The 12671-nt window shown below is 59.6% G+C and overlaps 1 protein-coding gene across 11 annotated transcripts in view; it reads right to left on the bottom strand.

The window, feature by feature from the left end:
- Window positions 1-2875: 2875 nt before the first annotated feature.
- The window catches only part of NSMCE1 (NSE1 homolog, SMC5-SMC6 complex component), a 34954-nt gene continuing 25158 nt past the window's right edge, over window positions 2876-12671 (bottom strand). For 6 of the 11 annotated variants that reach the window (XM_059036162.2, XM_067013201.1, XM_067013202.1 and 3 more), the window contains 6 exons: window positions 11567-11688; window positions 10722-10799; window positions 9379-9525; window positions 4552-4668; window positions 3613-3733; window positions 2876-3093 (listed from right to left, as the gene is read on the bottom strand). In XM_059036162.2, coding sequence (XP_058892145.1) covers window positions 3014-3093; window positions 3613-3733; window positions 4552-4668; window positions 9379-9525; window positions 10722-10799; window positions 11567-11688 — 665 coding nt within the window. In that variant the 3' untranslated portion in view covers window positions 2876-3013. Of the gene's footprint in view, window positions 3094-3612; window positions 3734-4217; window positions 4371-4551; window positions 4669-9378; window positions 9526-10721; window positions 10800-11566; window positions 11689-12671 lie in introns of all 11 variants that reach the window. The other 5 variants (XM_067013193.1, XM_067013195.1, XM_067013194.1 and 2 more) reach the window with 1 other exon arrangement.

A 12671-nucleotide genomic window follows, 5' to 3' on the forward strand; every position in this document is an offset into this window, starting at 1 on the left:
GTGGTTCTGAAGTTAGGGACTAGAGGAAGCGTTCATTAAAACATATTGAGGCGTGGCCGCCTCGAGCAAGTGTCCCTTGTCAGATGGCAAGATGAAATCTTCATCTGCTCTCCGGGCAAGGCTCCCGTGTTGCTGGTATCCCGGCTGGAGGGCTGGCTTCAGCTCTGAGGGGTGTGGACTGAAGGCAGCTTAGAAGAAAGGTGTCAACCAGCTGCTCGCAGGGCCAAGGGGAGCTACGGGCACCCACCCACCGGAGCTGCCGAGAGGCCTGCTCAACACCGGAGTCCTGTGCCAGGTAGGGTGCTGCATCGAGCAGGATGGGGGCCCTGCCCTCCTTGTGTTTCATGCTCTTGGGGGGGTCCGGAGAGGAGACGGACAATAAAATAAGTAGTGCGGGTAGTGATAAGTGCCGTGAAGGCGAGAGAACGGGGTGACGGTGGAATGTGGCAACAGGGGAGGGGTTGGATACATGACTTTCGTAGCTGACGTCTGAGTAGAAGCCTGAAGGACCTGGAATCCAGAACTGACACTGAGACGTGAGGAAGGTGCTCCCAGCAGCGGGGGCAGCAGCCCCGAAGCTGGAAAGCCTTGGCCTTGGCCTTGGGAGAGAGGAAGCGGCCGGTGCAGCACCAGCAGAGGGCGCTGAGGGAGTGGGGAGGGCAGGTGGGGTTGGCAGGACCTAGACTGTGGCAGCGGGGGAGGGATGAAGGTGCTAAGCAAGGAGGGACGAGGGCTGATCACGCTGCCGCTGCCGTGTGAGAAGAGCTCAGAGGGGGAGGCCGGAGGCCGGAGGAGCGGTGCGTGTCCCCGGTCCAGTCATTCCTGGAGTGACACGCTTGGGGCACCAGTGGGAGGGCAGAGCGGTGGGAGACAGGCTGTGCCGGGGGGCGGGCAGGGCTGGATCACAAAGGCCTTGAGTGCCAGGCAAACGCTCTGGAACTTGGGGTTAGGGCTTTGGTTGGGCCGTGCCAGGGGTTCCTCAGGAAGTCCATGCTGGCGTCACGGCGGGGGAGACTGGCAGCAGGAGGGCAGTGTCGCAGCGGCAGGTGCTCAGAGCTTCCTTGACACCTGCATGGTGTGACCCTGCCTGGCCTTGACCACCCAGCCACCCGCCCGGCCACCCCTCCGGACAGGCGGAGGGCCACGGCGTGCTGCTCTGCTTCGGGCCCCTGGCCTCCGTTCCCCCTTGTCCGGAAAAGCACTGTGGAGGATCCCCTTCCTCCCGGGAGTGCAGCCTCGGAGGGCGTGTCAGCCCGGAGCCCTTCCTGCACCTGCATCTTGAGGGCTCATCGGGAGGACGAGCAGAACAGCCGGAGCTGCTGTGCAGTGGCAGCCCCCCCACCGTGACCGGGGAATGGGTCTGACCCGCCGGAATCCCCGAGTCCAGGGTCCATCTCTTCTAGACCGGTTCTCCTGCCTTGCTGTCAGCAAGCTTCCTCAGACCCTCCCAAGAAACCCCTTTTCTGGGTAAGCTGGCTGGGGCTGGTTTCGGTGGCGCAGCTGGCACACAGCTGCACCCGCCCACCTGCCAGTCAGGGCTCCCACAGGGCTTCACCAAGGCTTGTATTTGCCTGCAGAAGGCTGGGCCAGGGGCTGAATGCCTCTCGCTGCCTGGGGGTGGGCCTCAGGTCCAGCTGGTTGATGCAGGTGAATCGGGCAGAGCGTCCTTGCCTGCACGGGTGGAGGACACCCCACCCTTTGGGCGCCCACATTCATTCCCTCTCTCCCTGGTAATACCGTGTTCAGTTTGCTTAGAGAATCTCCTCACTTAGCCACGTGGCTCAGGAGGGGCTGCCCTACTTACGGCTCAGAGGTGGCCCAGCCGAGAATGCCGATTGGACTATCCCACCCTCCCCCACAGGTATCCAGGTTGGATGTTTGCTGGGATGGGGGAGCCACTAAATGAGACCCACCCTCTTCCTCCTGATGGCAGGGCCTGGGTGAGCGAGGCCTGCAGATATGGCAGCCATTTTGCTACCCTGAAGAAAGAGGCTGGATTTGCTGGAAGACCATGTTTTAGGCACTAGCGTGAGGCCAACGCTCATGATAACAGGGCAGAGACAGAAATACGGATGCTTGGTGACATCACTGGAACCACTAAGTCAAGCCTCTCCTAAAGGACCCCCTCTGGCCAAGTCCCTCCTTGTTTAAACCACTCTTGAGTTGGGTTTGCTGTCATGACTGAAGGGGTCCTGATTGATTCTGGGGTGGAAGGGAGGTGAGACAGGGAGTTAAAATAGTGTGGCAAGTGTGATGGTCAGAGACACGCGGGGAGGTGGGGGAGTGGAGTGGAGGTGGTGACAGCCTAACCAAGATCTAAAGGGTGGACAGGTGTTGCCGGCAAGGGCAGGACACGAGGGGAGGGCAGGCAGGCGGGGGAGACGTGTGTGCAGAGGCCTGGCGGTGAGGAACACGATGGTTCGTTCAGGGACAGAAAGAAATGCCGTGTCCTGGAGAGTAGGAGGGGAGAGGGGCTGAGGTACACAGGGCCCCATTGCGTGGCCCGGGCCCACGGGCAAGGGCAGTCAGCAGGGGCACGCCAGGCCACCTGGCACGGTGGGAAGGTGATTCCGCGGGAGAAGCCTGGAGCCGGTGGGTGACGCCGTTCAGGCCGGTGTGTCTTGGGCCGAGGAGGGTGCAGCCCTGGGGGTGTCGGGGGGCCAAGGCCCCCACACGCCCAAGTCGGGCCGGCCAGTGTGGGTGGGAGGGTGACCACAGCTGGGGACCGAAGGCAAAGCCACCGGGAGCAAGTGGCCTCGGACGGTGCCGGGCGGGAGGAGCTCTGCCAGCCTCACTCCGGAGCCCAAGCCGAGGGGCTCCCAGCTCTCAGTGAGCTCCAGGAGAGGGGGGCACACGACCACAGACGAGGCCGAGGTGGCTGCTTAGTAAGTTTATTCCAAACTTGTTAACTAGTGAACGTAAAAGATAAAGGAGGTGATTCAGGTGAAACACGAAACTGATGCCTCTCTTCCAAACGGGGTGTGCCGGTCACTCCCCTGAAGGCGGTGGCCGGCTAGTGCTGCCTGGATCGCAAGGACCTTTTGTTCGATTTGGAGATGCCGGCCTCCCTCTCCTTCTTGGGGTCAAAGACTTCTGCACGCAGAAAAGGGAGAAGATACTGTGAACCGTGCAGCCAGCTGCCGTCCACAGCCATGTCTGTGCGCCAAGGACTGTCCTATGGAGCCAGCTGCCGTCCACAGCCATGTCTGTGCGCCAAGGACTGTCCTATGGAACATTCTACTCTCCAGGAAGGCAGAATTAGCCCCAGCTGACAGATAAACAGAGGGATCTGGAGACACCGCTTATACCTCCCCTCCCGAGACGGCTGCCAGGGAGACAGCCTCGTCTACACCAGACCCTCACATGCCTCAGGACGTCTACCAGGGTCTAGGGAGCCCTGTGGAACAGGGCAAGCAAGCTGGCCTCCACTTAGCACAGAAGCTGCTTCAGCGTGTGCAGCTCAGGTCCTGCGCACAGGTGGCGGCTTTGCTGGAGCACCCCGTCTCCCTGCCCTCCATGGCCCCTCAGGGCCAGGCACCAGAACTCGGCCACACTCGCAGCCCTGCCAGCCCAGCCGCCCAGAGGCCAGGAGACAGGCTTAGGGACACGAACCTGGTATCTCGTGGGGCCAGTAGTCGTTACAATGGGGGCAGTGTGGCTCCGAATTGGACTGGAAGTACTTGGCCACACAAGGCAAGTGCATCTTGATTCCACAGGTCTCGCAGCTTTGACCCTGAAATGAGAAAGGTGATGGCCGTGGAGCCGCCATGTTCATAAACCTTCAGGAAACTGCAAGGAAAACGTCCTGCAGGCTCAGTATTTTTGTCTTCCGGGCCCCAGATTAATAATAAGAACAACCCGTTAAGTCTAACTTAGTGCAGTGGGTTTTAGTAAAGAATCTGACGAATGATCACACGGGGAATAAGCTCAAGACTCCAAAGGCCAGAGCGTGGCAGCAGGGTCGGCAGGCCAGGCCCTTGGAGCAGCAAGGCTGAGTCCCAGGCTCCCAGCACGTGTGGGTCCTGCAGTGGGCGTGAGGACGGGCCGCTTTTCAGAAGGCACTTCAGCAACGTGGAGCAAAGCTTTCAACAGTCGTGTGTGCACTGTGTTCCAGAAATTCCACTCCCAAGAAAACAACCCGGTGCCCAAGGATGGATGTGCAAAGCAGCCTATCCCAGTGTAGGTGACGATCGCAAAAAGATAAAAAGGAAACAAACATCTAGCACCGGTCCAGCTGCTCTGCTCTGCAGCCCTACAAAGTACACAGGGGAGAACAGATGACAGGGAAACAATGGTGGAGACAGAAAGGTGTTCACCACACAGCTGCTGAGATGATATGGACCACACAGAAGACTTCTTGAGAGCCTTGTCTGGAAGAAAAGTAGAAAAAGCCCTGGGACGAGAACAGAGGGACCAGGGAGGAGAGGCGGGCCTTCGTGTGCTCATCCTCGGACACTTCCGAGGAGACGCCCATCTTCTGCTCACGCTGGAGGAAGGCCTGGGGCCCAGAGTGAGAGTTCTAGAAAGTGCCCGCCCCCGGCCCTGTGGTACCTGGATGAGGAGGCTGTGGCAGATGGTGCAGACCTTCACGGCGTCGGGGTACGTCTCCCGGATGTACTGCTCCATCTCCAGGATGGCCCGGCCATGCAGGGTGAACTCCCCTTCCTTCTGCAGGGACACAACAGGAAGTGGCATCTTTTATGAAACTTACACACCTGGCCCTCTTCCCACCCTGTATCTCTGCTCCCATGGCCCGAGGCCCAGAAACGGGGCAAGGTCCACACACCCCTCGCCGCACAGGCTTTCACCAACCCCGGTCAACAGGCATCCACACCGGCCTCTTGCAGAGCCTCTAGCGGGGAAAACTTAGGTAAGACCTAAAAGGAAACCGAGGCAAGGACCCCCGCCCCCCCATCTTCTTAGCACCTTCACAGACGGGAATCACGTGTGAGGCCTGCCCAGGCCCCCAGGTGAGGACAGGCCGGGAAAGGGAGGCAGTGATCCCACGGCGTGAACTCCACCCCCTACCCAAGTGCCCACTTCCTCCTCCTCCCCAGCGCCCCCCTGCCCCACCCCCAGGGAGCAGCACAGCAGGTGCCCCCAGCCCTGCTGCCTGGAGCCTCCCAGGGGACCATCCGTGATCACTTTCAGCTGCGCCACTTTATGGACAACCCTGGAGACGGTCCAGGGAGGCCCCCGGCGTGGCTGGGTGGCATGGCTGGTGGGGCCTCCCGGTTCCCCCAACCAGACACGGTGGAAAGCCAGGACGTACAGAAAACCTGGCTGCGGTAACTGCCCTGCGGCCAGCTCACAGGGCAGAGGCAGGGGTCACAGAGGCCCACGGACGTTTATTCATGAAAGCCGACCAGTGAAGCGGGAGGTGAACCTCTTAACCATGTTCCTTCCCCTCCGCTGCCCGCGCTGGGGGAGGAGGAGCTGCCGGTGGGGCTCCCGGGCAAAGGGCACTGGAGGGCCGGTGGGCAGGCCGACGTCGCAGGCCTTGCAGGAGAAGCCGCTGCCGGAACCTGCGGCTGCTGGGTCAGCCCAGCGCTCCTTCGTGTCTCCGCTCTTCTCCACCTGACGCCTGCAACGAGCGGGGGCTGTTTCTCCCACTTCACACCCCCGCCCTACAGTAACCCAGCCAGGAAGTGCATTCACTCTGGGCCTCCAGTGGCAGGTGGGTGACCACCCAGAGGGAGACATGTCAAATGGGTGCAGTCAGAGGGCAGGAGCGCTGACTGCAGAGAGCAGGGCAGGCAGGCAGGATGCAGCCCGGGGACTCTCACAAGTGGGTGGGGGCCCAGCACGAGGCACTGGTGTCCCGTGCTGCAGGCTGTCGGGCCAGCCAGGAAGCGGACGGGAGCTCTGTGCCCCTCAGGTGCTGGGCACAGGAGGGCGGGCCTCCCAGGCTGTCTTGAGTCCTGTGGCTGCTACCTTCTCAAAAGCTACCCAGTCCGTAACAACGCTCCATCTCCACGGCCACCCTCACCCTCCTAACCGCCCTCTGGGCCCACCCTTGCCCCTCTGCAACCCTCTCCAGCGACCTGAGCTCTGCGAGGCCCAGTCCTGTGATGCTCCGCCGTTCTTAGGCTGAAGAACCGAACCCCGTACACCCACCTCCAGGCGCACCTTGTCCCCTCTTCCAGAGCGCAGCCGTAGCCCCTGCGCCCACCGCGCCCCCTCTTCCAGAGCGCCAGCCGTAGCCCCTGCGCCCACCGTGCCCCCTCTTCCAGAGCGCAGCCGTAGCCCCTGCGCCCACCGCGCCCCCTCTTCCAGAGCGCCAGCCGTAGCCCCTGTGCCCACCGTGCCCCCTCTTCCAGAGCACCAGCCGTAGCCCCTGCACCCACCGCCCCCTCGGGCACAGGCTGCTCCTTCTGCCCTGGACCGTGCTCCCCACCCCAGTCCAGATGCCTCCTGTCCAGCCTTCAGCTAAGTGTCGCTTCCTCTGCAGAGGGCGGGTTCCTCTGTTAGCGCTGTCATAAAACCCTGTTTCCTCTCTATCTGTAACTCCAGCGAGATGCGGGGCTGACCTCCGTCTCCCTCCCCAGACCGTTTTGCTCACTCTGTGTCCCCAGCACGTGATGCCACGCCAAACGTCTAAGGGAAGAGGTGTAGCCCTTGCATCAATCCCAAGGAGGAACGCCCAAGGCTGGGGTGAGCAAGTTCAAGTTCAGAGTCAGGCTCGAGTTGCAGTTACTAAATGTCTTCTAGCTGTCTGAAACTGTGCCCGGTGCTTACTGTTCACGACCCCACTCATCCTCGGGGCCCCGTCACCGGGACAGGCAGCCTGCCCTGGATCTCCAAGGAAGACCCAAACCCAAGTGATCTCCCAGGCCTCACAGCCATCCTTTGAGCTGGGCTCTTGCAGCAGGGACTGGTCCCTAGGGTGTGCAGAGATGCGGCTGCCAGCAGACACCCAAGCTCCAAGGATCCACGCTTTCTCTGAGGCCTCCTCCATATCTTGGGGCCTCGCCTGCTGACCCTGACCGTCCCCCACTCCAGGGTCCCCTGAGGGGCTGCATAGGTGCCTCAGCACCTCCGTACCCTGAGCAAGGCCAGGGCGGACAGAGCCTTATGCAGGGTACCAGGCGCAGGGTACCGGGCAGGGCTCTCCAGGTACTTTTGTGACGAAGTGCCGCCAGGTGACATTCCCCCACAGCATGGCTTCTGAGGAAAGTCCGGTTTCTGAGAGGCTGAGGATGAGACTCAGACATGGTCCCTCCGGTCAAGGTGCTGCCCCAGGAAGGCTGGTCGGGGGACTGGCCAGCACTCACCTCGCAGCCCCTCACCTGTTCCCCGAAAGTGCCACAGAACTCACGGCCACGCCCATGCCGACCACTTCAGAAAGCACTCCACCCTCGCGACAAAAACACTGCGCGCCACCACCGTCCTCATCCCTCATCCTTGAGTCGGGAGACAGGCTCAGAGGGCAGAAGCCACCGCCAGAGGTAGTGGCAAGGCCAGAGGAGGACCCTGGGGGGGTCTCACCACCACGCCCTCCCCCTCCTCCCGGGTCTGTTCCTTTGTCCACACGAGGCCGGAGGGGTCAGTCAGCACGAGGGCTCCCCAGAGGCCGCCGGGGCTGCGGAGGCCGGCGCTCAGGGAACCCCCCGCCCTGGAAGGACGCACCAGCATCTCCACTTCACTGAGGAAGAAGCAGAGAGCACGGGAGGCAGGGCCCAAGGCAAGGCCAGCGGACCCCAGAGGCGTTCTTTCCGTCTGTCGTCCCTGCTCTGGGCAGCAAGGCAGCAGTCCCGATAAAGTCGGGCACACAGCCCTGCACTGCGGTGGGACGGCACCTGCGTGTGCTAGACACACACGACCACCCTGGGGCCCAGAGCCGGGCACAGAGGCTGCGCCTGGGTAGCGGAGGGCGAGCGTCAGGGGACATGACGGGTGTTCGTATCCACACAGTCCCGTATGAATGCTGGTATTTCCTAATCTACGAGGCTTTCCTGTATTGTTTTGGGGGCAAGTTTTAGATAAATGCTGTTCCTCTGGAACTTCATCTACCCACTCGGTCACGGTTCAGGAAGTAGTACCTCCAGGAGTGATGAAGTACAACGATGAAATCACATACCCGCCCTTAGAAAGCCTGGCCCGAGGACAGAGCATGGTCAGTTATGACCCGAGCTGCCCGAGAACATTCCATATTGCCAAATCCACCCCACAGAGGAAGAAAAACTGTGACAAAGCAATTGATGGGGACCTGCAGTCACCCAAGCTGGGGCCTGAACATGGCTCTGCCACCTGCCGGGTGTGGGACTTCACCATCACGGAGCTGCAGTGGGTTCAGCTAGAAAACAGAGCTAAGGGGCTCCCCGCCCTCACAGGGTAGCTGGGAGGACCCAAGCACATGCTGCGCAGACACGCCCAGAGAATGCTGGCACCCACTAGCAGCTCCCCCTTCCCCCACCCTCGCCGCTGTGGCCTCTTCAGACATTTCCTCCCATCGGGCAAGTACCTCAGGCAGTGAATGTTTCCGGTCAGACTACCGTGGCCCGCCCACCCTCTGAGATCAGTAACTCAGAATACTGTCGCCAGGACTCCAGAGGTGAGCTCCACCCCAAAAGGAAGTGAAGCATCATGTCACCACGGCAGCGGCCTCCAGCCACGGGGCTGACCACCAATGAGGAAGTTGAGGGACCATCTCGGCACGTCCTGCCCAGACACAGGCCCCCAAGGGGCAGCGCTGTGGTGCACGAGGCAGCGCTGAGCCTGTCTGACTCGGGCTTCTTGGAAACGGCGGTGCATTTGTGGAAAAAGAACTGAAACATCTGACTGCTCCAGCCAACAGAATTACACACGGGGCGTCGAGAAACTTGAACCTCTCACAGATTCCTACAGCTCCTCTCCAAATGCTTGTCTACACGTCCTCTTCGCTCTTTAAGGGCCACCATCTAAGTGAAAGAACCCCACAGCACTGGCCCTGGATAATGTGACGCTGGCAACGAAAACCAGGACGGGGACAGTGATTCCTGTGAGGGCCCAGCACTGGGACCCGACACACACCGGCTCGCCCCGCTCCTCACACACCCAGAGGCGCACGCTGTCACCCTCCCCACACAGGAACGCGGGGGCACCTGCACCGGGGCTCAGGCCCAGGGCTGACGCTAGCGCCGTGCCCCTGCCCGCCACACTACATGGCCTGTCTGGGGCCCACGGCTCTGCCACTTCCAGCTGGGGCTCCCCCAGGTCACGTGAATGAACAGGAGGTTCCAGTCCTCCTCGCAGGGTCACTGTGGGCCTCAAAGCAGAGAAGGGACTCGAACGGGCCTGGCTCAACAGACATCCATTCGATACAATACGGTTTTGGAGGAAAAACTGTGATTCATTCTAAAAAGTGAGCCAAGCTGGAAAATCCACGGCACGAAGTACCTCAATCAGCCATTTGTTTTGTACGAACTTCTGCAGCACGTGCTCGGCCTCCTTCTTCCTCATCTTCTTGCCTTTAAGCTGATCGACCAGGTTCAAAATATTTGTGGAAGATGCAAAGCCAGTTTCTGAGTCAATAATCAGCTCCAACTAGAAGAAATAGATACCACATTCATCTATTAAATTGGCAAAAACAACTTTCAAGCAATAATAGCAATTCTGGCAGAGGTGCACAGGCAGAACTGTACGACTCTTCAGGAAAATAACAATATGCATCCAAAGCCATAAATGGTTTTGACCCAAAAGTCTCTCCTGTAACACCATCCCAAATGAATGACCTTAATGCCCCCCAAATCAAGAAGGGTCACTTCACCTCCCTGAAGATGGAGAAGCTGAGAAATGAATGACTACGGAAGTGGGGTGGCACCCCTCCTACTCAAAGGTGGGCAGGCCATCAGGGCTGGTCTGAGTGGGAGGCTGGAGTCAGGAAGGGCAGGAGAGCAGGGTGGGCCGGCGAGAGGGCACACTCAGGAGCCGCAGAGGCACTGGGGACCCAGGGCCAGGAGAGGCCGGCCAGCCAACCTCCCTAACACTTCTGCCCACAGCAGGGCGCAGCCACTGGGAAGACAGGTTTCCTGCACACATAGGTGTGTCTGGCATTTTAGAGCCCAGTTCTCAACCCTGGCTGCTGATCGTCCCCAGAGGAGGCTTAGAAAGGAACGATTCTAGGACTCGGTCGGTCCTCAGAGACTTGGACTCGACAGACCTGAGGCCAGAATGTCTGCGTTGTTTTTACCTCCCCAGTTACTACGGTGCGTCCAGAGCTGAGAACCACTGTCTTAACCAGGTTCTCAGCCAGGTGAGTGACAAGGTGGCTGAGTGAACAGCTCCAAAGCCAGGCAGGCAGAGCAGCGCTTCACAAATGTGCCTGTGCAAACGGACTGGGGGCACCTTCTTAGAATGCAGAGCTAAGAATGCAGGGTCAGAATTCAGCAGTCTGGGCGCGGACTGGGACTCGGCCTTTCTAGCAAGCTCCCGGGCGATGCTGCCGCAGTACCAGGCAGTGACACCTCCTCACCTGCATCACACACTCACGAGGCCCCCTGTTGCTCAACCAGCTGGGGTCAAACCCGGACCAGCCTTTCTTTCCTAGGCAGCCGTGGCGACCTCCCCAGCAATCACCTGGCAGCTATGAATTCTGGGCGAGGTGCTCGGTGACATGCCCCTGCAAAGGCTTTCTTGGGCAGCAGTGGGGACCCTCTAAGATTGCAGTATCCATTTCCAGTGAGAGACAGGAATTCCCATAAGGAGCCCAGCTGCTGGGCAAAGGGAGTTTCTGTACTTACAGCCTTTCTAAACAGATCCAGCTCATTCTCTGCAAAATCTGAGGCCATTTTAGAAATTGAAGTTGTTGCAAGATTCACCTAAAAAATAAGTCGGCGTGAGGGTCAGGCTGTGCCCTTCACTTGTCAGTTGACTCACTCGTTGGCGCTCTCCCTCCCTGCCGCCCTCCCCGTTGCCAGTCACGGAGCGCCTGTGTCCCCGCACTGCGGGCCACAGGGATAAATTTGTAACCGGTCTTATGTTACAGGCTTAAACTTGTAGCTCAGTCAGTCTGTCTAATTTTCAGAGATTTTAGAATTCCCAAGATTGTGCGGTATCTTCCAAACTCAGATAAATTCAGGAAACTTGTCTGCATGCTAATGGAGCTTCAAATGCAAAAGGCACTGGGAAGTCTGGCAGTAAATAAATCTGATTTACCGATTTGACCCAGCATTTCCAGGTTATTTGTTACTTGACTCTATAACCCTTTCTTCCATGAAACAACGTTTGGGAAACCCTGGGCTAGAGCCCCTTTCTGTGTGGGCCCGCTGGGTAGGAGCCTGATCTCCTCTGACGGCCTAAGGTGGTTCCCGAGCCAAGGATGGGGGTTTGTATTTCACCTTCCCTAGCTGGGACGGAAAACCTGAAAACAGGAGGCCCCAAATATGTTTCAGTCCTTAGCGGCCACGCACGTTGTTTCTTTTCCCAGCTTCTATGTCTTGTTCTAAATGAAAGGGCATTTTATCCCTTTCTCCCTCCAAGCCCTTGGTGAGGCGGGTACACCTGCATTCGCCCCAGTAAGGAGGGCACGGGGCTGTCTCCGCTGCAGTCCCTCATATATACACCAGGGGGCTCTGTCTGCACTCACCAGCGCGTAAATGGGTCTCCCGTCATCTTCCGTGACGCCTTTCTTTATCTCGATGTACAAAGACTCCAAGACACTGTTAATGTTGTTGATGAAGTCCTCCAACTTCTCTACGGTAGCATTGCCTGGAAATAAACAGGCAAAACAAAAAAGGGGGAGGGTGCTCCATCAAAAAAAGTGCAGCTTGTTTCAATCCCGCCATCATCCTGAACACGGGACTGCAAAGCCAGAAATGGGCTAAGGCCCTGGCCCTGTTGGGTGAGTGCCAAAGCCTGTGGCTTCTTTCTTCCTGGAGCAAAGAGACAGTGCTGTGTAGTAGAAACGCCTGGGAAACGGTATCTGAGCCTGCTGAGGTCTTCCTGTCTTGGCTGGCAGCCCTCGGCCTCCTCCCCGGCCCCAGTTCCCTGCGGCCCGGTCACTGTCCCCACTCAGCACCTCAGTGCAGTGGGCATCGCAGCCTGACTCCTCCGTAGAGCCTCTGCCCCTGCCTGTCCTTATGCACGCGTCAGGTCCACCTCTATCCTTCCTCCCTTTATTCGACATCCAAGCACACAGCGAACACTGACACGCCTGTGCTGGCCCGGGGCTGCGACAGTGAAGAATAACGACCACAGGGTAAGAATAGCAGCTCACACGGAGCACCCACCCCGAGGAAGGCCCTGATCTGCGCACTTTTCACGCAGTAATGAACCCATCCTGCCTGCAGAGTGGGGCTCACTCACCCAGCGTTACACCGCCAGGCACAGCGAGCAGCGGGGAGCCCTGACAGCACAGCCACAGCCCCTGACCTGTATGCCAGCCGCCTCGTGCTGCCCCTGGTGACACACAAGGCAGCAGCACCCTCTCCGGGCCCATCAGCCAGCCAGAGGAGGGGGTACGGACAGAGCCCAGGGAGCATCGCAGGGGGCTGGGGTGGATGGACAGCAGACTGGCAGGGGAAGGAAGGACGGCTGGGAGGGCTGCGGCGGCAGCAGCAGGAAGCAGAAGCCAGATGGCCCAGGGCCCCACGGGCTGGGGGGCGTGTGCCCTTCCTCCTGTGGGACATGGAAGCCTCTCAGAGCTGAAGGCAGAGGAGAGACATGGTCAGCCTTGGGTCCTGGAATCACCC

Source organism: Kogia breviceps, chromosome 14 (assembly GCF_026419965.1).
Source record: "Kogia breviceps isolate mKogBre1 chromosome 14, mKogBre1 haplotype 1, whole genome shotgun sequence".
NCBI lineage: Eukaryota > Metazoa > Chordata > Mammalia > Artiodactyla > Physeteridae > Kogia > Kogia breviceps.